The following is a 25956-nucleotide window of genomic DNA, read 5'->3' as shown; positions in this document are numbered from 1 at the left end:
TGTGTTCTACTAGTCAAGCCCTTTCATTTGATACCCATTTGGCTATTCAATATGGAATTATTGTACAAATTATTCAAAATTTCCGATAATCAAAAATGAAAACTCCGGATAATCGAGTCTAAAATTCCGGATAATCGAGTCTTTGGATAATCGAGTTCGACCTATACTTCAATAATTCATTCTGCTCATTCAAAAAGGCTTCCAGCTCGCCAGCGATACGCTTGGCTTTAAACGAATTAAAGCTACTTACGCTTGTATGGATAAAAAGTTCGATGAAGCGGACGTAGCGCCATTTATCATATAACAACGTAAATAAATTCGTTCTGTTTGAAAAACGCACGACGGTTAAATTATTTGAATATTGTTTTTACAAAATGCTGAAATCGCGTTCATAAATAGGAGATGGGGGTTCAAATTGAGGTTATATGTGGGGCTGTCCACATACCACGTGGACAACTTTAGGGGGGTAGGGGGTAAGATAATGTCCACGCTTGTCCACGGAGAGGGGGGAGGGGGTATAGATCGAGTCCACGTGGACAGTAAGAATGTTTTTTTTAAATACAACCACCAGTGTTCTGATAAAAAATATACGTGGAATTAGGTAGCTGATTCGGAATATTACAGGAGGTGATAGAGGATCAAATTTGATGAAAAAATTCTACGCATTTGGTCTATTCTCAACTAGAGTTGTTGAACTTTTCTTGAGTCGAATTTTATGTCTTGAACTGACTCTTATTTAGAAAGTACGCTACTTAGAATAATTATGCTACTCATTTGAAAGATATGAAAATTTTACGTAGAATGCAGTTGTAAAACAATTAAATTAATGGTACCAAGTAACTTTTAGAGGCAAAGATGAAATTTAAAGTGTTGGGCTTTTATAGGTGTTTATAAATTTTCCAAAAATGCATGATAAACTGGATTGTTTCTATCAATCAAATTGAAGCTGTTCAACCATTCTACAATTCTTTCCTTGACACTACACTGTTATACTTCTTTTTATTTTGCAAAAATTTAAATGATTCTTAACATAATTTATGCACAATTTTCTCAAATGAAAGCAATTGAATCATGCTAAGCAGCATCATTTTTGAATTAAAGTCAGTTTAAGGCAAAAAAACCGTCTCAGGGAAAAGTTCAATAATTCTTTCGTAGATGAGATTTGACCATAAGCATGGAAGATTTGTTTCATCAAATACGATCCTCTATCACCTGAAATATTTCGGATCAGCTACCTAACAACTTGTATATAACAATATTTTAAACAGATATAATAGTTTTCGATATTCTATTTAATTTATGAGAAAGTTTTCTCAGCAGTTTAACCCATTAACGACCAAGCGGACAAAATTATTTTTTTAACGAACTTCATCGGTGTAATTTTGATTATTGGCGTAACAGAAACCCTAATCTTCAAGAATTATTTTTTTCCGTCCTTCCGTTTTCCGGAAAATGACATTAAAACATTGGCTAAAACCTACATTTATAATCCTGTAGGAGGTTCAATCCAATGGTTTTTTTTTCTACATCACAATGTGTGTTCTTTTATCAAAGTAATACTTTTAGAAAGTTTACTTATTTTTGCATTTTAGAAGGTTTTGTTTTTTATTAGGTTATGTGAGATTATGTACTTTTCGCACATACTTGCTTTAATCCGAATTTATTGTCCAATAAAGTTATACAAAATCGAATGAAATTGATGGTAAGTGATAGTTTATAAATTGTGCTATCATTTGATGCCAAAACCTTACCATATGGTAGCTTCCCCTAGCCATGAAAAATTAACAAAGTTGCTGTTCGATTTTTCGAACGCTTGGCTGAAATGAGTTAAAGATTTCTTCATGTTTTTGAGGAATCAATTAACTTTTTATTAAATAAATTGATTTCTCAAAAACATATTTCAATCGGACAGCAGAATTCAAACTAGAAATGTACAAATTTTCTAAAAAATGGGGAGGATCGGGGGAGCGACTGATTAATTTGGCGTTGAATTATTCTTTAGTAAACTGTTCGAATTTGATAAGTGATGTTTTGATTTTAGCGGAGGAAAACTAAAGAGCAATGCAAATAACTTTTCTCGCAAGGTTAGTAAAAAAATCAATGAGACGTGAGTTTTCAGATGTATACACAGATTCCTCGTTCCGCCGGATTTGCATTCCGTTCGAAACCATTATTTCGTTCGAGATTTTTTCATTCCCTATTTTTGCATTCCCTATTTTTTTGCACATTTAATGAAGAGAAGCAGAATGAACGAAATGCAAAAACAACTTGAAGGAAACACAGAATGGAATTTTATCAAGTCGATCGAAATATTTCGAATCGATCGAAATACAGAATAGGGGTGGTAGTTTTTCCCCACGAGCATTTTGAAAGCCATCTAGACACTCAAAGAAGAATGGTCAATAAGCAGTTCTAAAATCAAAAAATATACATTGGAAATATTTCTAATACGCTATTAGTACCCTCTGAAAATTCCCGGAACTATTGCGGAAAAGGTTTCACATTGCGCTGATGACTTAAAGTGGAGCGAATGTGTAAATGAATCGCCATTTCCTGTAACCATGGTCTCTATTTCATCTTTTCTTTTCTTTTTAATTGATGAAAAAACTCTATGCATGTGAAATTGTTCTGTTTGTTTTGTGCGCTTCATAAATTCTAAATGTACAGCAATGTACAGCTGGTAAAATTTGAAAACAAAATGCGCAATCCAGTTATTTTCTTCAATTATACTAATTAAATAAGCAAAAATGTCCACATGGACAACAGGGAGAGGGGTATGGAAATGTCTACGCTTGTCCACGGAGGGGGACAGGGGAGTGTAAAATCGTGCTTTTTCTGTCCACGTGGTATGTGGACAGCCCCTGTATGTTTTGAAGCCAAATTTGAGAAAAAAAAATCATTCAGAATTTTTTTTCTCATAGGTGCAGGTATTTAATATAGAATTTTTTTTGACTAGTTCGAAGTTTATTCGATAGCGGCATCTTTACTGATTCAGAATCTGTTCGATTTTTTTGTTCCATATAACTTGGAAGGGATCGAACGGTGTACGCAAAACTTTTTTTGAACCCCCTCACTTCATCCGCTTGTAACTATGCTAATTGTGAATATTTTTTTTCGTCCAATTTTTGTTTTATCGAGAGAAGATAGATACACAAATAATGATATGAGTTTTATTCTTTCGGAGCTCGGAAAAAACATCCGAAATTCGTGCCTCTACACTAGAATACTCCCTTAAATCAACCTAAAATAACTTAACAAATAACAACACCTAATAAAATACGAAAATATGTTAACTTTTATATGTTTTTCAATTTCTAGATTGTTTGATTCTCCATCATTTTCCGGAAAATGGAAGTTTGGGAAAATAATTCTTGAACTTTGGGGTTTCTTTAATGCCACTGACCAAAATTATACCAATGGCTTTCGTCGAAAAATAATTTTTACCGCTCGATACGACATGGCGGTTAAAATTGGCGATAGATCAACCAGATTGTCTTACAACTTAATTCTAAGTTTTCTTGAATTAAAAAATGTACTTTTTGTACATCTACTCAACTCTAATCTACTGTACCATTTGTACAGTAGCTCAAGCATAACCAATGATCACCAGGAAATGTTCATTTGCGCACTTCGATCCTTATCAAGCAGTCACGCGTTACAGGAAGTGTGCTTGATGTTGTCTCTCAATAGCACCACGCGGCTCAAGTGCGAACATTTGTCTTTAATTGTGGAAATAAGTGGCGCCATCTATTCCACTGTTGTTGCGACCAGACAAGTGCGAATGCATAAATACATGCGAGTGCTCTGATGTTCGAATTCAAGGGGGAAAAATAAACAACACAGCTAGGGGCCGCTGCGCGCACGAGTGGGTAGTAGGTAGATTGAAACTTTGCCGACTTACATGACGCATTTGAGTAGGTAAAACTGGTATTTAATTAAAAGGCAGCATTCGCGAACGACGACATTCATTGAAAGTGGCTGTCCTTCTTTCTTCCAAAAGCGATTGAAAAATGGCTGGAATGGTTATAACTGTGGTATCTATGGGCGCAGACCGAGAGATTAACTCTGATACTTATTTGTCTTTGCCGAAGTGCGAATAAAAAAAAAAGAAGATAATCACATAATTTTGATTCGTATTATTAGTTATTTTTGTGTTTCCTATGTGAATTCAACTACAATATTATCTTGATTCGCAAAAAGAATTATTTACCTTCAATTTGTTATCACAATGCATAGATTAGTATGTGAGTTGTTAGTTTAAGTAGATATGATCTTTTTAAACAATTGAGGGGTTCAAAATGAAAGGGGTGTAAGTGACATCATCGATTTCTCTACCTCGACTTTCTCTATTGGCCACAACTTAGCTGCAAACTCCTTCTCAGCTGTATTTGACAATGTGGAAGGTAGGTCAGAACCTCATCTATCGGATTGTATAGCAAATTCAGATTGGAATATTTTTTGCAGTTGAGTTATTAACTAAGGAAAAAGTTGATGAAGAGAAATCGATCAAATCATTTACACCCCTTTCCTTCAGAGCCCCTCAAATTTTGTGAGCATAGCTAAAATGCGGATGAGTTTGGGTATAATTGAAAAAGCTATAGCCTTTCAAGTAACGTTTCCTAAATCCATCGAAAATGGATGTGCAATGAGCTATAGAATTTAGATTTTTCAATTTGACTCCCAATATGTTCCCGAAAAACGAAATCCTATGTTAGAGATGTTCCCCGCATTTCGGCTATCGCGCTCCTTCGCACTCAAACAGTCAAACACACACCTCACCTTGTAGACTTATTACTTTTGAGGGGCTCAGAATGAAAGGGGTGCAAGTGATTTGAACGATTTCTCTTCATCAACTTTTTCTTTAGTTAATAACTCAACTGTAAAAAGGTTCCAATTTGAGTTTGCTATAGAGTCCGATAGGTTCTGACCTATCTTCCACAAATACAAATACAGCTGGGAATGTGTTCGCAGCTAAGTTATGACCAAAAAAGAGAGTCGATGTAGAGAAATCGATGATGTCACTTACACCCCTTTCATTTTGAGCCCCTCATTTTTAATTGACTTTTGTTATAGTGCCCATTTACCAATATTGGTTCATAAATAGGGAATCTCAAATACAGTGTCGGACAAAACTACGAGGTCTGTCCAAAAAGTATCACGACTTTCGAAATAACGCGGGTTACGTTTATTCGATTCTAGATTTTTTGGTGGCATTATGTTGGTACTCATGTCTCTCACTTATGCTGACAAGTACGACTATTTTGAATGTTTAGTTAATTTTTGACAACTGCTTTTCTTACACGTGTTTTGGTTCATCTTCGACTTTTGCCTATTGCAAATATGGATCGAAGAATCTGTATAAAATTTTGTGTGAAAAACAAAATTAAGTGCGCGAACACATCCCGAATGTTGATTGTGCCATCTGGTGTTGTTTCGCTCCAAGGAAGGTTCGTTTATCGGAGTTCAAAAAAATGTTCTCGGAGGGTCGAAAAGATGTAAACGACGCAAAGTGTGCCGGAAGCCCGATTACGTCAACAACCTAAATCGAATAAGTAATCCGTGGGTATACAAAAATCGTGAGTGGTCCACTCTATCCCATTCCATTAAGCATTACCATAGCCATAGCCGATTTTGGTTCAGCAAGGGATTTCTCCAGAGATAGAAAATACGCAAAAATCGAAGATGAACCAAAACACGTGTAAGAAAAGCAGTTGTCAAAAAATAACTGAACATTCAAAATAGCCGTACTCGTCAGCATAAGTGCGAGACATTAGTACCAACATAATGCCACAGAAAAAACTAGAATCGAATATACGTAACCTTCGTAAATTCGAACCTCGTATAAGACCACTGCTCAAGCAAAAAAAAAACGAAAGTGACAAAACATCGAGAAAAAATAATCCAATCCAGTGCTTCAATCCATTTAAAATGATCTATTTACATTGTTCGAAGAAATTTATATTATCTGTAGTTAAAAAAATAAGTTAAAATATCTGTTTAAGTTAAACGGTTTCATTGTGATTAAATGTAATAATAATACAGATAATGTACTGTAAGCTAGAAAATAATAATGCAAGTAGCAGGTAGTAGTTATCACACCTATTCCTTCATTAATCTAGGGCATTGATGAGACTAAAATAAAATCGTGCCTTTTTTTTAATTCTCGAATTCTAGTTGCGGTCAAAGAAAAATGGGTCGTGCGCATAATTGTACGGAAACAAAGCGGATGGTCATCCGCAAAGTGTCCAAGGCAGGCAGCAGCCAACGCGAAATCGCAGAGGACTTGGGACGATCCAAAAACCTTCGTGTTTAATGCCCTCTACGACCGCAAAAAAAAACAAAAAAAAATCAACAACGACTGGACGCACAAATATATCGACCGCGAAGGTAGAGGCGAATGAACTAAAAAGTTTAAAACCTCTCTATTTCATCATCAGTCAGTCAAAGCGCGAAAGATGACTCTGCCATAAAGCAAGTCTCCAAGAAAGATCCCTTCAAGGCCTCGAAAAAGATCCGGATGGATCCCGAGAAGGAAAGGCAGTGGCGAAATATACTGTGGTCGGATGAGACGAAGGTAAACCCCATCGAAACCCCATCGCCCAATAGGCTACGCTTATATACCACGAAGACATTCAAGATTGGAGAAGAGAACATTATGGTCTGGGGTGCTTCTCCTGGGACGGGATTGGTCATGGGTGGATAAGATCATGGGTCAGTTCCTCTAGGCCAAAATCCTAAGAGATGTTATGCTGCCACACGCCGAGATACCCCTGAAATGGCAGTTCATGCAGGATAACGATCCGAAGCACACCACCAAGACTGTCAGAAGCTGGTTCCAGGATAACAAAGTCGACGTCATGGGGTGGCCAGCGCAGTCACCGGATCTGAACTCTATATAGAATCTATGGGTGATCGTGAAAAAGTCGAAGAATAAGCAGCAACTGTGGGATAGGATCCAAGCTTGTTGATACGCCATCCCGGTCACCACGTTCCAGAACTGGATGCGTGAAGTGATGCGTAACAAAGGTTACACGAGCAAGTACTAACCCTAGAAGCTTTTCAAGGTATGAATTTTATTGTTTTTTATTTTTTTTACCATAACTTTTAAATCCGGTCCTAAATTTTGTCGCGTCATTTAGTAGTTAAGTATGCTTGAAAGGCATTTTTCTATGAATGAATATTTTTTTAACTACAGTTATAACATCTTCTACAGTTATAACATATATTCGAACAATGCAAATAGATTATTATAGATGGATTGAAGTACTGGATTGGATTATTTTTTCTCAAAATTTTGTCACTTCCTTTTTTCGCTTGAGCAGTGGTCTTATACTTTTGTTCGACACTGTAGATACGAAAGAATGTCTCACATCGATTTGCATCACTTTCCTAGTTGACCGACCTCTTCAAACATTCAGATAATGATATATAACCCATTAGTAAGGTTTTGGCTTATTTATTATATTCAAGTCCAATTCCATAACCGTATGCTCGCACTTACACTTAACTCCACTCATAAGGTTCTGTACAACATCTGGCTGCAGCTTCTCCTGTACGGAAGCTTACTTTTTCTTCTTATCTTTCTTAGATTTGACCTCCTTGGAATTCTTCCGTAGTGCCTACTTCATAATAGCCCAGTGTTTAACGATGGGCCTTAGTTCCGGTGCGTTGGGGAGGGCGAGGTGGTGCGTTCATGTTCGTACCACTCCATGACATCCTATGAATAGTGACACGAAGCTAGATACAGTCAAAAGATCGTAGAGCCCTCGTGTTGCTTCAACAGAGGAAGCAGACGCTTCGGTAGACACTTCTTGAGGTAAATCTGACCGTTTAAAGTCCCGGTAGTCACGAATGGCGCACTCCGTTTGCCACATGAGCAGATCTGGGAAACAAAATGCTCCCCGAGAAAAAAAACTAAGCTAACATTTAATCGAAAACACGGATAACGTGAAATCTAATGAAATAAACGAACTATTTCAGGCTCATATGTATTTTAGACTTTTTCTTCTAACGAAAAATACAATAACGACAAACTTTCTGTTTTTGAGTGGAATACGGATTTTATATTTAAAATTTATTGGTACATTTCTTTTGCTTAAATCTAAGGGACATCACATGTGCCCATGGACAAAACAGGGTACCTGGGAAGTGCGGTGAGGACACAAGTTTTCTCACCACCCCGTCTGCTTTTTACGGCAGTTTCTCCGCCGATTGGTAGCTTCCAGTGGGTCCGGTGGAGGCGCGATGGTAACGGCGCAGCCTTTTCTCCAACGTTTTTGGTTCGCCCGGTTTCGCCAGAAGGAATTTCCCTATTTTTGAAATTTGTTCACATTCAGAAAAATGTCCCTGAATCATACAATATTCGTACCTGTAGTAGTCGCTTAGTTGCTCGTTATATTTTATTGAGCGTTTCTTGCTAACTAGGAACAATGATCACACTGAAACAATTCAACTTTATTACCACAAAGACTCCACGTTATACAAAAAGAACTTACAATTCAAACGCGCGAACAAACACACAATGGTTCCGCGACGTCGGACAGTTCTTGGCAAAATGCTCAAAGAACATTGTAGTCCTCAGATAAACCGCAGGGTATCTCGCGATTCAGCGTCCTCTTGTGTGCATCTTGCTTCGACCAACTGTCCTTAAATACAGCCTTCTAATTTCCCTCCCCAAACTCAAGGCCACGAAAGTGAGCGCTGCGCGAACAGATACTCATTGGCCGAACAACTTTGGCGATCGAGCTTTCGGCCTGCTCCAGGGAGGTGGGATGGGAAATTTAAGCTCTTAAGTATACTTTCTGAAGTATTTTTTTGATTATTCTCAGTTGTGACTTAGTGGAGGTACACCATTAATGTTTCAGTGTGAATATTTAATTTGAATATATAATTGTGACTTTATGAATGACTACTAATTATACTAATCAATAAATAAATAAATATATGAATAAATAAATTCGGGAATTGTTAAACAAAACTGAGTAAATATGCAAACCAATAATAAATAAGTAAATAAATAATTCCGAAAATATTACATGATGAAAACAGTTGTAGCAACTGTTTTCATCAAATGAGGAATCGCACGAAAAACGATCGCACAAAAACAGGTTTGGCTGTATTGACATTTCAATACTATCGTATCCAAATATTGACATTTCAATGTCAATACTACTAGGTACTACTAGGTACTAGCGAACCTATCGAAAAAGACGGAGTAGTAATCGCACATCGTACAGCTAAATGCATAAATGTCTTAAATCATTACTTTAGTCTCATTAAACCGAAACAAAGTGAATGACTTACACGCCCAATTTAATTTAGGAAAACTATTCGAATATCAACGGAGCACTAGAGTTAAGGTGTTGCGCATTAGGGGAACCTTGAAATTACCTCAATTGTTGTGCTTTTACACTGCACCGCCTCAACTATGTTCAATAGCAAATCGAAGATAAAGAAGTATGAAACAAACGGGCTCTACCTAACGTACATCTGTACCATGGTATGATTTTGAAATCCACTCAAACGTACCTTTGCTGTCACTGCAATTACTACAACTGCTGCGGCTGCTGTTGTGGATGATGCTGTTGCCGTAGTGATTTGTGATGCTGGCCACCCCAGTGCCAACCGTGGAGCTGCTGGGGGATGCTTGAACGACGAAGACACTGGTTGAAGGCGGTGTTGTGCTGCATGATTTCCATTGTTTTAAAATTTCCACCACTTCATCATCCAATCGTTCCGTGTCGCTACAGATGTTACGGAATGAATGGAAAGAAGAAAAAAAATAGAAGAAAAAAAGTTAGAATATACAAAGACAATGCTACGTAAACCGCTACAATGGGTCGCAAATGGGTAAACTATGAGATAGAAACGAAATCGAACTCCTTGACGGTCGGAAATTGTATCGAAACACTGCTAGGCACCAGAGGAGAGAAACCGATCACATGGAAAAAAAGATTGGCTCGCAATTGTATGCCAATAAGCGGATAGAGCTTTAACTGACCAGATCAACAGATTTGCATAAATGAAAAAAAGTATTGTGGAGGTTTTGTGGAGAAACAAGTTGAAATCGTAACTGAAATTGTTTTCAACTTAGTAGTAGCTGAAGTCGTTCAGTCTAGACGACATTATTCACGCATTTGCTGTAAATGTTTGAAGAACAAAGAGTAGTGAGTACTGGAGTACAAAAATTACTGTATCACATGTACCGGATAAATCTCACTAGTAGAACACTTCACTTCTCCAGCAAACCAGTCAGTCTGAACAGCATGCGTTAAAAATATGTGCATAGTAGAAACGTATAATCGGAACTTACCTAATAAATGAGTCATCACCGAGCACCTCGTCTACATTGATGATATCCATCGCTCAGTTATATCCGAAGGAACATACAGTACGGCAATAATCCGCACACGATTGTCGGTAACCGATGTTTCCGTATTCAATTTGTGTACCACATTTATTATCACATCTACATCAAGATCGGTTGGTTCTCACTTCTCTGTTGGAGGAAAAATATATTTTATTTGCAAAATAATCACTTCACCAGAGTACTGAAAGCATCACTCAAAACACATATTCCCTCATGGTCAATGTCTGTTGCTGCTGCAGTCGCTGTTTTACGGTGTCGATGGTTCACAATGATTCACACAATGGCTCTTTTTCGAAAACTTTCACAGTGTCCAGTACTAAAATGTCAGATAGGAGATGACTAAAGGCAAACCTGCTTGATCTGGTGATAAAATGGTTTGGCGGTCACACAAGCAATAGCGGGATAAATTGTTTTATGGTTGTTTCAGTTCGCCAATTTTAACGGACGCGTTCAAAAGTTATGAGCGAAGCTTGATTAATGACTTCGAAGCATCGAACCCCAGCGACAGAATTATAATTTTATTGAGAAGAAAAAATGTGTCAGACGAATGACCTGCTTTGATTGGTTGTGGAAACAGCCAAATATGATGTTAACGTGGAATAATCCGATAACTTGGATATCATTCACCCGAATAACTGCAGTTTCGGGAATTTAGACATATCGTTTGTGGAGTACTTCTCTTTTAGGTAATTTGCTCAAAACGTTTCCGCCGGAGCATACCTCCGGTGGCCCGCACTAGACTGCCTCAGCGTTATTGTGTTATTGTGTAGCATGTATCAACAAACGAATGCCACTGGGGGAAATACCTCCTACAAGATCAAGATATTTCAACAAACGAAAGTGAATTATTCAGAAAAACGTTCAATCGGCAATCACTGCCTGGAATAAAGGGTGTGTCACATCAAATTGCATCACGGAAAAAACGCTGTAGAAATTTAATTTTTAGGAATTATATCTTCAGCTTTCGCTTATAATCAGATAAGAGTGTACAGATCACGTTGGCCATGCTTCACTGTCATTTTTTCGTAATTTGGAAAAATGTCGTCGAACGAAAAAGAGCGTCGTGAATTAATCCTGTGCACTCATTTCGAGAATCCGGAGTTGTCACATCGGGACATCGGTAAGATGCTGGGAATCGTCCAATCCACGGTCAGCAGAGTACTAAAACGATACTTCGAGAACCTAACCATCGACCGGAAGGTGAAGAACGGCAAAAATGGATGCTCCGTCAGTGAAAAAGATCACAAGCGCGTACTTAGGCAGTTTAGACGCAATCCGAGAAGTTCGGTCCAGGATGTCGCCAATAAGCTGAATTTGTCAAGTTCATTCGTCCAGCGGACCAAGCAGCGGTAGGGGCTGCGTACATACAAGGTTCAGAAGGCTCCTAACCGCGACGAAAAGCAAAACATGGTGGGGAAGACGCGAGCCCGGAAGCTGTACACCGAAATGCTGACGAAGCCGCATTGCCTGGTAATGGACGACGAAACCTACGTCAAAGCGGACTTTCGTCAGCTGCCGGGCCTGTTGTTCTTCTCCGCAGAGGACAAATTCAGCGTTCCGGAGGAGATTCGCAAGCAGAAACTATCCAAGTTTGCCAAAAAGTACATGGTGTGGCAAGCGATCTGCTCTTGCGGAAAGCGGAGCGCCCCCTTCGTGATGACCGGCACGGTAAACGGGCAGGTTTACCTTAAGGAGTGCCTACAGAAGCGCTTACTACCACTATTGAAGCAGCACGAGGGCCCGACCATCTTCTGGCCGGATCTCGCTTCGTGTCACTATTTAAAGGACGTGTTGGAGTGGTACGAAGCCAACGGGATCACCTTCGTGCCAAAGGAAATGAACCCGCCCAACGCGCCGGAGCTTCGCCCAATAGAGAAATATTGGGCGATTATGAAGCAAGCCCTCCGGAAGAACCCAAAAGTTGTCAAATCGGAGGCGGACTTCAAGAGAAAATGGATTTCTGTTCAAAAAAAACTATAACCTGACGTTGTACAGAACCTTATGGACGGGGTAAAGAGGAAGGTGCGAGCATACGGGCTTGGGCTCTAAGTATGAATAAACAAAATGCCAAAAGTTGTTTAATAGTTTTTATTTTACTGTCTAAAATTTTCAAAAGGATCGGTCTACTGGGCGAATTTCTACAGCGTTTTTTCCGTGATGCAATTTGATGTGACACACCCTTTAGGTGCCATCTGAAAGAGCGAAGAGCATTAAGTCCAGCCGCCAGATGACGAGGAGCATCGATTACACCCTCGGTGTGAACGTGTTAAGGAGGAAGTACACTATGGAAAATTGAAAAAATCATTGATACAGGGTGGGCCATTTAAAGTGGAAGCATCTGGCAACCCCATAACTTTTGACAGAGATGTCAGATTAACAAATGTCATACCGCGTTGGAAGCGTCATTTCAGTACAATTTTAACCATGGGTTCAGCTGTACATTCAAAATAACTTCTCAATTGTGTTAACTAAACGTGCGTGGAAAAATAAAAATGATAACCGATTTTTTATTGCCATTTGTTCGTGAAAATGAATTGGACAATTACTGGTTCCAACAGGACGGCGCTACATGCCATACAGCGGCTGCCACGACCAAATTATTGCGCGAAATGTTCCCCGGAAGATTAATATCGAAAAACGGCGATTATGACTGGCCACCGAGATCACCTGATTTGACGCCTCCTGACTTTTTTTATGGGGATATTTAAAATCCAAGGTATACACTAGTAAACCAAGGACCCTGGCTGCGCTGAAAGACAATATCCGACAAGAAATTGCTGCCATATCGGCCGAAACATTGGGCAAAGTGATGGAAAATGCCGAAAAAAGGGCACATTTTGCGGTCAAGGCCAGAGGCGGTCATTTACGAGATATCATAATCAAAAAGTAGTTAGAACAAATCTCCTTGGACCAAAATAAATGAATTTCAAAAAAAAAAATTAAAATTCCACTTCTTTACTTTGCTATTGTAAAAACAAATCCTTCCACTTTAAATGGCCCACCCTGTATTAAGGAAAGCATTAATACTTGTATTTGGTCGATGTCTTCAAAAATTGTTGAAAGAAAATATTGGAAATTGCAGCAAATATAGCAACTTGTAACTTCAATGATGTCTACAAGACGTTTGGGAGATAATGAAAGAACTTAAGCTTGAAATTGGATTGGAGTGCAACAATTACTGCGGGATTTCGGATAAGGAACGAATCGAACGTGCAGAGATGCGGATGTCAGAAGCAGCTAAGGAGTGTATCGAAAAGTAGTCTTAAACATTTAACATGTTATTACACACAAATGTCGTGTAATAAGAGCACGCTTGTTTTCATGTCAAAATCGAAATACAAGTCATTCAGTCGCGGTCATAAAGTTATTTTCGAAATGTCGCGGATTGATTTGGAAACTAAAAAGAAAATTCTGCACAATTGGCAAAAAAAGCAAAGTTTGTCCAGAAAGTCGCAAACTGTCACAAAGTTCGGTAATGAGTGTTCTTTCGAGCATATCAGCAGAACGAAAACCCAGACCAAGTAATCCCGAGTTGTAAATTATATTCAGAAGAACAGGTCTGCATCTATTCGTGATTTGGCCAAGAAGTTCAAAACAAGTGTTGGGATGATACAGCGGATTAAACAGAGACATGGTCTAAAGACCTTTAAAAAGCGACAACACCAAACAACACCGGAGCAGCAAGATCGCGCTAAAAAGCTATATGAGCGTATCTTGAACGATCCCAACCAGTGTCTTCTCATGGATGACGAAAAATACGTCAAAGAATCCAAAACACTGCCGGGAACTCAATTTTATACCAAATCGATTGGAGAGAGTGTACCATTAGCGGATACAACTGTCGCGATGGAAAAACTCGACCAAAAAATACTCGTTTGGCAAGCCATTTGCACGTTTGGCATGCGAACTTTTTTTTCACAAAAGGGACTATGTATGCTCAAATTTATGTGGAAGAATGCTTGAAGAAGAGATTGCTTCCACTTTATAGAAAGCACGAGGTTCCTCCTCTATTCTGGCGTGATTTGGCATCGGCACATTATGTCAAATCCACTCTACAATGTTTTTCAGAACACATCATGATCGTCGAAAAAGATCTCAACCCACCTAACTGTCCCCAGCTGCGACCAACGTTACTGGGCAATTGTCAAGGCCAAGTTCAAGGTACGGCGTCTAAAAATATGTCAGAGTTCAAGAAGAATGGCCTGCAGCGTCACGAAAGTGCACAAAGACTACTGTGCAGAATTTGATTAGTGGAGTTAAATCTAAGGTTCGATCATTTTTTAGAAATGAACAATAAGCTTGATTTTTTCAGTTCATTGCAATGTAAACTTAATATTCTTTAATAAAATTCACTTTTGTAAACACTTTCTGAACGTTTTGAGTTTTATTTAAATGTTTGAAAGTTTAAAGCGGCCCATAGATGTTTAATATTATTGATCAATAATATTAAATATTTTGGTTTGTTCAATATAATTGATCGTCTAGGGGCAATATTGCAGCTAAAATAATATTGAACGCTTAAAGCCGCTTAAAGCGCACTTTCGATACACTCCTTAGAGAAGCCCGCAAGTCCAATTTGGCAACAAAAAAGCGACAAGAAGATCACCTTTCAAGCATTGAAGGACAGTTTTATGGATCAGGGAATACGATGGATAAAAATTAAATACGAAATTGAACGAAATAAATGTATCCAAAATTCAAAACACATTTTTCTCGAAACCATGTTTTGCAAACTGGTCGGAGTTCTACATTTTATCTTCCATCTGATTTTGATGAAATATTTTTTTCAGATTCTACACTAAATTTCCTGTCGTACGTAGGATTTTTTTTGAATATTTTGAAAAATAAATTTTTGGTGAATGTTTTTCTCTCAATTTTCGAGGAAAAACATTTTTTTTTTACAAAAAATGTAGCCAATATCATATCATAACTCAAAATTATCAAAATTGGTTGGAATCGGTTCACTAGAAAAACTGGTAGAACCCCCACCAGTTTGCAAGGTTTTGGCTGCAAGGGCTCAACTAACCGGTTGCATCTATTTAGGGAACAGTCCAAATGGCACCCATTTTTCTTTGTTTGTTAATTAATATATACCTAATATAACTGTGATACCAGATTTATTAGAGTAATTCATTTTCTCGTTGAAAAAAATCGTGACACTCACATATTTTTCATGGTGTTCATAGTGTCTACCCCCTTAACCTTTTACGGTTAGTGGCAACCATATTGCTATATTGTTTTGCCACCAACGATTTTATTTTTTCCTCTTCTTTAACAATAAATTATCACTTCTTGCCTTATGTGGTAACTAGTTCTGATATCTACCAACATGCCTGATTTTTCTGAGCACGAAAAAATAATAAAAAAAACTATTCCTTTTTGAGCCATTTTCGTGTTAACAACTCCCAATTTAGAGCAGCAATAGCGAACTTCCCGAAAAGTCATTGAAAAACAGTCAAATTGTTGAAGTTTTCAATGCATATGAACTATTTAGGACCTGCTGAGTCTGATAATGAGTTTCATTAGTTGTTTTTGTCAAAGGGTTAAAGGGGTATTCTAGTCTAGAAATTAGAAAAAAAAATTTAAAAAAATATTTCTTCATATTTCTGAAGTTTGGATCTGAGGTATCACTTGAAGGAAAAGGGATCTAACGCCCGAAACAGTTTGAGGATCCTTGGTATACACCATGGAACTTTTTTTAATCCCTTTACCCCTTTACCAGCTTGTAACTATCCTTATTTTGAATATTTTTCCGTTTAGTTCTTGTTGTATTGTTAAAAGATAAAGAAACAAAAAAAATGAAATAATGAATAGTAGGGGCTCTGACCATTGACAGGAAATTGATAGCTCAGGAATTATTTAATATTTAATATATTAATATTTTGAAACTTAACCTTTTGGATTACTTCAAGTGTAGAATAAAAAGCACTTGTAATATATTAACACAACTGAATTTATTTCACGATGCAACGCGTTCGGAAATTGGATTTGGAATGAAACTTTTACATATTCGTTTAGTTTTTCTTCCCTTCATGCTGTACGTTCGGACAGGGTTGCCAATAATAATTTTAAAAAAACTGGAAAATCGCTCTTTAAAAAACTGGAAGAAAACTGGATCCTGTAAAACCGTTTTATTTTTAAAAGATTTACTTTAAAATGATTTTTTACCCATTCCAATGATCGAGAACCAAAATCTCCATTGAAGCTTCGTGTCGTATTCATATGCAGTTCATAAAAAGGCGAAATAAACAATTAATTAATCATATAAGTCGAGGAGATCCAAATGATGTTTTCCGCTACTCGAACATTACTGTAAAACAATATTTGAGAATCTTTCTTTCTAGAAAATATGGTTTCGTTTGAATAAAACTTGAAAAATCTCGTATTTTCGTTAACATTTGAATATGGACCTTGAAAATGGCAACGAATGGAAACTCAAACAGACGTCCCCGTGCACTAATTTATGGCAGTGATAAATGTATCAAAATTCTGAATTATTTTTTCATCGGGTCCTATAATATTATTTCAATACTAAAAAGAGCACATTGAATACTAAAGCAACACTGCTCAAGTGTTGCTGTGGTATTGAATTTATAAAATATTGGTATTGAAAAGCTATTTCTCTCCAATTTTGATATTATTCTTTAGTATTTTACTTTTCTATCAGACTTGCTCAAACTAAATTTGGGTTTCAAGATCAAAATGAGGTATCCTCATGTATTTCCTCCTGCTCGAGAATATACCTTTGGAAAAATATCCATAGTATACACACTTGCTAAATAAACACTATAGTAGAGATGGGCAAAACGGTTCATCTCAGTGAGCGGCTCAGAGCCGTGCGTTCAATGAAAAGAGCCGGCTCATTTGAGCGGCTCGACGGCTCTTTTCAAGAAATGGTTTATTCGGATTTGTAAAGAATGGAAGACATAAAAAATAAAGTTTAAAACAGTAATCAGTAATAGTACAGTGTAGTAAAAATATTACTTTACTGAAGGTTTTCTCTGATATATTTCCATCACAATTATTTTTTTTTATTTTTTTTTTTTATAAACTTTATCTTTTCAATGTTATCTGATGAAAGTCTATTACATCTTTCACTGCAAACCTGTCCTGCTTTCGGAAAAACTCGCTCATATGGTACTAAAGTCACCGGAATACATAATATTTTCAAAAAGAAGTAGAGCCGCGGACAGATAAATTTCCTTTCATTCCACCAAAGCTAAGGGTCGCTGTCCTACTAGTCAAGCCCTTTCATTTGATACCCATATTGATGGGGTTTGGACGAAATTTGTTTTTGTGCCATTTTGTAGCCGCCCCCATTTTGGATTTCCATTTTACATAAATAACAGTGTCCTACTAGTCAAGCCCTTTCATTTGATACCCATATCGATGGGGTTTGGACGAAATTTGTTTGTATGCCATTTTGTAACCGCCGAAATCTTGGATTTCCATTTTACATGAAAACTGTATCCTACTAGTCAAGCCCTTTCAATCGATACCCGTATTTATGGGGTTTCGACAAAAATACGTAATCCGCCAAAATTTACAACCATACAAACAGCTAAAAAACCGCTTAAAAATCAACATGGGAAACATATTTCTTCCGCACTGCCGCAGGCCACGATGCGTCAGAACGAGCGTACGATCCACGGTTCCAATAAGCCGGCTCTTAAAAGAAACACGGTTCTTTTTCGAACCGTGGTTCTCAAATGAACGGCTCTTGAATGAACCGCGGTTCAAAAAAGAGCCACGGCTCATAAAAGAATCGTGAGTCTTTTCTGAACCGTGGTTCATTTAAGATCCGTTCACTTGAGAGCTGCGGCTCATTTTGAAAGAACCGTGGCTCGTAAGCTCTTTCTGACGAATCGGCTCAAATGAGCGGCTCTTGAGCGCTCGCCCATCTCTACACTATAGTGCTTATGTATTTTATGCAAAGCCTGCATTCGAAATATTCATCAAATAGGAGAGTTTAGATCATGCGTAATATATTAATGCTATTTAGAACTAAAAATTAAAAACTAATACCCCATTGATGTAAATGGGGAACCACCAAGTAATCTTGGGTTTTATGTTCATATCAATAAAAGTCAATGGAGGGCCTATAACATTTGATGATTATACAAACTCAAAGCCAGCATAGCACACGGGCTCTATGAACCTATTTGGGTATGACTATGAACGTTGCTAGTTGAAATGGTAGTTCAATTAGTCTCAACTAGGAGGACCTAGAAGTTCGGAAGTGTAAGCAAGAACAAAATAACACTGAGTTGAGTGTGAAATAAAAGAAAGATCAATCCAAGGTAAACGCAAATTGGATCGAACGAACGATAAATGCAAAAAAAAACTAAATTGGGAAGGGTGAGTGAGGGATATCGTTTATACATTTTGAATTTATTTTACATAAAATGGGTAAAACTGAAGCACACATATAAAAAACTGGATAAAACTGGATCATATTTGAAAAAAATTGGAAGATTTTAGGGTTTAACTGTTTACTGGACCGAGTGAAAAAAAACTGGAAGAATCCAGTTTAAACTGGAACATTGGCAACGCTGCGTCGGGATGTTTTCGGGGATGTTTGTGTTCGTGTCATGCACCACACACTGCCTTTTGATGGGGAGGGAGTGGCTTGGATGGGAAGGATTGAAAATTTGGGAAGGGAACTTGTTTATGGAATACTTGCTCTTCGTTCGCATTATCGGTGGCGAACAAATAGTATAAATATTCGTTGTTTTATTTGTTCAGACCTCGAAAAACATCCGACATTCGTGCCTCTACACCCCCTCAATAATCACTATTAAAGTCTTGTCCAGTTAGAATCCGTACGGAAGAAATCATTTATATCTCGGAGATAGAATGACATACAAAAAAGAGTGATCAACCAAAAGAAAGATATATTCTTGCACTTTTACAAAAAAATGTCCTTAAAATTATTTTTCTTCATTTCTGATGAAACTTCTCACTTTTCTGGTGATTCCTCCCATCAAACGTTGCACAGCGGCAGTGTCGACCTCTGTGGCCAGTTTTTTCCAGAATCTGGTCATCCCTGCAGCGTCCCGAGCCATTTTTCCGGTCTTCTTTAGCTTCCGCTTCATAATCGCCCAATATTTTTCAATTGGGCGGAATTGGGGGCAGTTTGGTGGGTTGAACTCCTTCTCGATAAAATCCACCCCGTTGTCGCGGTACCACTGGAGAACCTCCCGGCTATAGTGGCAACTCGCTAAGTCAGGCCAAAACTTAACGGGACCATTGTGTGCCTTTATGAAAGGCAACACACGCTCCTTCAGGCACTCTTCCTTGTACAATTTCGAATCCATGGTCTTTGTAGTGATGAAAACCGGCGTCTTCGCACCACAGGTGCATATACCCTGCCAGATCATCATCTTCTTGGCAAATTTGTCCATGAACATGAACTTGAATTTGGCGGGGACATCGCCTCGTGCCGTGGAAAGATAAAATTTTTGTCCCGGAAGTTGGCCGAAGTCCATTTTTACATAAGTTTCGTCATCCTGGAGCAGGCATCCATGGTACTTCGTTAGTACCTGATAATACAACTTACGAGCGCGAGTTTTCGTCACTAGACTCTGCTTCATCGTCCTATTTGGTTGCTTGATTGCTTTGTAGGAATGAAGTCCAGCTCGGTGAATGATTCGTCGAACGGTACTACGAGCGGCACCGTATTTCTGAGCGATATCATGTTCGGACAGTCCAGGGTTTGCTCTGACGGTTCTCAACACCTTCCAATTCAGCTGACGATCGTAGGTTCCGCTTCGACGCTTCTTTTGAACCGCCCGGTCCACGCTGTTCCGCTCGCGGAATCGTCTGAGCACATCACATACGGTAGTTTTAGCGATATCCAACTGTTTCGCGATCTTCGCACCCGACCACGTTGGATTGTCAACGTGGGTGTGCAAGATTAATTTTCTTCTTCTGTCTTCCATGTGGAATAACTCCGGACTTACGGCACGAAAAAATTTGAAACTTTTACCACCAGAAGAGGAAACATTTGTAAACAAACCGCTGTAAAAACTTTCTTGCAGCGGCCACTGACTGTGCCGCTGTAAAATGTGCAACGCGTACGGATTCTAACTGGACAAGACTTTATGAACAAAATAATAATTTAGCGCCAGTGTTCAATGCATTGCAGTGGCTACCAATATCATAATCAACATGCTCTTCGTGCTCTTCGGATGTCGGTCACATAAGAACAGATTTCCGAATCATCGGATCGATTGAGATTTCAAAAGCACCAATAGTAATCGATCGTGATTCTTTTAACTTTCGTTAGAATCATGTTGGTCGAAATCAATAGTGGCAATAATTCTCTTTTTTTCCAAATACCAGTTGCGTATATCAAGAGAGAATAAGCTTTGATACAGAGAAAAGTGCTACAAACCGAAAATTTGTTCTTGGCTCAAATTTTGCGTATAGCCTATTACGTTTCTTCTCCAAATGCACTAACGTTCCTAGCAGAACTTCGCCGTCTCAAAGTACTATTGCTGGGGTATTTTTTTATTAGTACTTGGTTGGGAAACATTTACCGGAATACCATTCACCCGAAACACGTTTACTCAAAACACGTTTACCCGAAGCACATTTACCCGAATGTAACAAATATCTGAATTTAACGTTCATCCGAATGAGGAAGGAAAAATTCCGACAAATCAGGTTATGAGATTTGTCGAATCTTTTGATAATAAATAAGATCAATACAACATGAGAAAGCACCAAAAATACGAAGCAAAATGAAAAATTGCTATGACGAAATTTGAAAATGATGCGGGAGATTGCTGATTCATTTCTAGCAATTAATGTAAGTACAATTAATATGTCTTCTCCTTTCTTTTCCGCATCGCTCCTATAGGACTAAGAGATCATTCATAAAATAACACGGGCTTTGAAACTTTTTTTCTCGAAAATGTAACAGGTAATTTTAACATGAAAAATCTATAGCATAAAAGTGAAAAGAATTGACAAGAAAACAAAATGTAATATGTTATAGGTTTTGTTCCTTCTTTAAACAAGAACAGAACAACTAAATGTAAATATCTGAATTCAATAATTTTAGATTTTTTTTTTTGACTAACAACGAGCATCTCTTTCATGTGGTGTTCAACAGATTTCTTTTTATTATCAGGATTATTAACAAAATTTTAATCGTTTTTTGAACGTCTTCCTTTCTCATTCGGGTAAATATGCTACGGTTCAGGGATGGTCAAAAGGTATTCCGAGGCGCTCGCTAGCTGGTTTAGGATAGTGCCACCTTCAAACGCAATGGATTAAATGTCCCTCCACCTTTTGTCGTGATCATTTTATGAGGTGTTTAAGCTAATATCAATAAAACATATTAGTTGTAAGAGTAGCTTCCGTTTGAGTATATTCTCTCAGATTGATAGTTATTTCTTATTAACACAACCATTTGTTCGACCATAACATGCAATGAAGCAAAACAGTTGACATAATTTCAACAATTTTTTCTCCAGGCATATTATTTGTTAAATAACCAATTGAAAATGATGGAAACATCCGGCATAAGGTTTCGAAAATGAATAAAAACTAAATTTTTGGAGAAAACACCGCCTCTGAAGACCGCGAATGCGAATTTTAATGAAGTATTGTTATTTTTATTTTAGAACTATGATAAGTAATGTGAATTAATTGTGCAGATTCCTTTCAAGAAACATAGTCATGAAAAGAACAACATGGATGAATGAGAAATCAAAGATTTCTAAAATTAAATGTTCAGCCCTATTATGTAATTCTAGTTTTACAGAATTTTGATTGTTAGCTCTAGTTTACTGTTATAGATACAGTCGGGTGAAGGCTGTCGGCATATTTTTTCGAGCTGTTGGGTTGCTTGTTACATTTCTGATATTTTTCTTTGAGAAACATTTCGCCGTACGTCGTTTGTGACCGGGACTGAAAAGATCTACCTCAAGAAGTGACTACAGAAGCGTCTGCTTCCTCTGTTGAAGCAACACGAGGGCCCTGCGATCTACCGTCCGGATACAGCTTCGGGCCTCTATTCTAAGGATGTCTTTGAGTGGTACGAAATCAACGGGGTCACTTTCGTACCCAAGGACATGAACCCCCAACGCACCGGAACTAAGATCCATCGAAAAATACTGAACTATTATGAAGTAGGCACTAAGGAAGCATCCCAAGGAGGTCAAATCTGAAAAAAGACATGAAGAAAAAAAGTGAGTTTCCGTACAAAAGAAGCAGCAGCAAGAACGTTATGAGTGCACCCAAACTAGCGTTGGCTGAAAACATTTCATCTTTGGCAGAAATAATGCCATTTCGTGTGCTAGAGGGTCAAATACACAAATGATAAGCTGTTTTAATAGCTTAAGAAAGGTTTGTATGTATGAGAGCAAACATTTATTTCTTTTTTAATTCTTCATTTCATTTGGGATGGCACCAAAAAAAATCCATACGCCGCCAGTGGGGATCGAACCAAGACTGGCTGGAATGCAAAGCTGTTTCATATGACCACGCTATCCATATAGCTACTGGCGCTGCTATATAGAAGCGTGATAATATTACACCTCATCATAAAATGATGTTAGAAAATGTGTTCTAAGAGGAAAAAGAAAAACATGAATGAAAATAGATATTTTTCTCTGTCTGGGCCGTGTATTTGGCAAACTATGTTTCGCCTGTTTCGCTCGCTCATATTGGCACTAGCATATATATTATACAAATGATATACACGTATTGAGGAGTAGAGCATTTTCTGTTATTTTTCGGCTCATTTAATGTAATAAATCGGGATGCCATAACATGTGCTAAAAATTAACTTTGTGTGGAGTTAAGCGCAAGGTACGAGCATACGGTTATGGCAATGAAGTTGAATGAAATAAATATGCCAAAAGCTTACTAATGGGTTATATTTATTGATGTGGGACACCCTTTATGTAGCCCAATTTTCATTTGTTTCGTTTCGTTCAGTTTTCCGTGTAAATTCTACACAATCCAAATAACACGCCTTAAATGTAATCTGAATGTGATAACACGCCTTAAATGTATTTTGAAGTGCAAGTAGGAAGAAAGGGAATCGAACCCGAATCCACGACATGATATGTGTGACGCTAATCATTCGACAACACTCATTAAAACAATCGATTAAACATCAGATATTTGAGCTGGTCCCTGTGCAAAGCATTTGACGTAACACCGATGCGTTTGGCAATAACCTGCTGGACAGAGAAGTCAGAACCGATTCTACTTACTATCAATCATTTGACCTCCATAGACATTGGCTATACAGTGTGGCCATTTTATTTTTGAATCGTGCTTCGCCAGAGTAAAATATCGCTGTTAGTAATTTAGTCCAAAAATATTGCGCGCGCCCTGTACTGGTCACCTTTTTTTTGACAGCATGGAAATGAGCGTTCCATGATATGTAACAACTTTGTCGAAGACAGGTTTTGTCTAGAGAATAACTGTTGAGCTCTAGTTGAAAATTCCCCCCTAAATTCGTTCCATCATCCACTGTACAATAGTACTTAATGGTAGTGATGGAACAAATAACGTTCGCGATGCATACCGAAAAACAATCGAGGACAAGAATGTATCTTGAATTAACCATTTTCAGCTGCTTCTACAAAACCACGCAAACCAGCGCCCACCTGATCATTCTACGAGAAAGTTATTTCTAAAATGTCGATGCATTCTAAAATAATATCCGTAGCCCTACGCCAGCAATGTGGTTATGTCCTGGACACCACTCTCTTTAATTTTACCCTTGGTTCTTGAATTATCGTTGATTTTTTCTATAGTTTGTGACTATAGTATTGTTATATGTGAAATGTCAGATTAATTGTTTTGTTTTAGCTCCTTTAGTTACCATTACCGACAACATTTCTCAGAGACCGCAAACGCGTCGGACTAATTAGGAGTAAAGTTACCGATAGACAGAAATGAACGTTTAGCAGCATTGGCCGAGGAACTATACCTGATCTTTGCATCTAAAGAGAGCTTGTACAAGAATTCACAAGGCCCGCTACGATAAGACTATAATTTCATTATTTGTATGAGAACCCTGATTATTCCCACAAGGGCCGCAAGCCGACATATGATACTAGCATGGTAAAAGAACATCACCACAGCACTACACTGGATTATTCCAGGGTGCTGCGAAGACAAGAACATTTCGATAAAGTGGGGAAAATCGTCTGTCAGGGAGCCAAGCTAGTCTACCAAGTCCTCTTCCAAATTCTATTCCGACGCCCATCACCGTTTAGTAGAAGGTTCGTGGGCCATAAGCGATCGAGCTCCATGAGAACCAAGCGAAAAAGAATCAAATCCTTCAAGGTTTTGCAAAAATATCGTGAGCAGTGATACCGAAAATCGTCTGTGGCGGTCGATGGATACGTATACCTTCAAACAGATGTATCGGCATCTCCATTAAAAGTCTATCTGCTGTCTGCACTCTCAAAGCATTGCTTTTAGTGCTTATACTTCTTATATATGTTTCTTGAGTGACCATTTTTTCTGATCAACTCTCAATACCCACTTAGTTTTGAAACCTGCATAAAAAGATCGTTAGGGTTCACACTTCAGTTGTTATACAAAATACATCTCCATGTTCACATGAAGGAAAATTCATCCGCCGATATAAAAGTCACACACCAAAAAGAAACAAAAAAAAAATAGACGGATGTTTGTAAACATCTTCCTGCGTCTGTTCTCTAGACCCATCGGCAACCGATAAGGGTGACGAAATGTTTTCATTGAATCACATAAAAAAGTAATGCCGATATCCGTTTTAAGACTGCCAGATGAACTCAACCATCCACCGAGTGAAGCAACATTCGACTTTCACCTACAACACGTTGCAAGGTTCTTCCAGAAGAGTTTGCGAAAATTTTGAATCACCATGTCGGCTTTCGTCACAAACGGAATGATACAGCAGCAATGATGTTCCGGTTTCCAGTGAACACTCGTCTTCTGTGGATTGTTTCTCTCTCGTACACCATTCAAACATTGTTCACACCGTAATTGGTAATATGATTGGAAACTGTGTGAAGGCCTTGCGAGCGACCCTGTAAGTGCGACACAAATGAATCAGCTTCCCCATCCACACGAACATAAATCATGCAAAACAAGAATATTGTACGGAACTGTTGCAGATTTTGAAACGGATAAACATTGCAAACAAGTGTGTATGGGAAGATACCCAAGCAGTAATATTTTCAAGTCTCAAGTAATGACTCATAATCTTTGTACATTATCGGAGAGATTACAAATGAAACTAACTGTAAGGGTACTAGTGACAAATGTGGTAGAAACACGTATGATGTGTTGAGCAACAATACATTGGCACAACGCTGCTCTCTCTGCATGAACATCTATCCTCAAAATTGGTAAAAGTTAAAACGAAAAAAAACACCTTTTACCCATAATTGAATAAGTATACTTTCTCTCTATTTTAAAACAGTGTTTCATTACGATGCGGCCCAACTGAGATTGTGTCGCGTGCAATACATAAATGTGATCTCCACGCCAACCAACCAACATATTGGGCGTTAATGGTGAAAAGTTGAATGAATTTGCGAGATTACCACATCCATCCACGCGAGATG

General features: G+C 38.1%; 1 protein-coding gene across 8 annotated transcripts in view; it reads right to left on the bottom strand.

The window, feature by feature from the left end:
* LOC129765901 (uncharacterized) overlaps positions 1-25956 on the bottom strand; it is a 65877-nt gene that overhangs the window by 18228 nt on the left and 21693 nt on the right. For 6 of the 8 annotated variants that reach the window (XM_055766341.1, XM_055766347.1, XM_055766340.1 and 3 more), the window contains exons 2-3: positions 10313-10498; positions 9529-9743 (exon numbers count right to left, since the gene is read on the bottom strand). In XM_055766341.1, the coding sequence (XP_055622316.1) occupies positions 9529-9743; positions 10313-10362 (265 nt within the window). In that variant the 5' untranslated portion in view covers positions 10363-10498. Of the gene's footprint in view, positions 1-9528; positions 9744-10312; positions 10499-10563; positions 10672-22302; positions 22500-25956 lie in introns of those variants that run through there. The other 2 variants (XM_055766342.1, XM_055766344.1) reach the window with 2 other exon arrangements.

Source organism: Toxorhynchites rutilus, chromosome 2, assembly GCF_029784135.1.
Source record: "Toxorhynchites rutilus septentrionalis strain SRP chromosome 2, ASM2978413v1, whole genome shotgun sequence".
Classification (NCBI taxonomy): domain Eukaryota; kingdom Metazoa; phylum Arthropoda; class Insecta; order Diptera; family Culicidae; genus Toxorhynchites; species Toxorhynchites rutilus.
The sequence above is the reverse complement of the archived record's forward strand: the minus strand, read 5'-3'. Positions and strand labels throughout refer to the sequence as shown.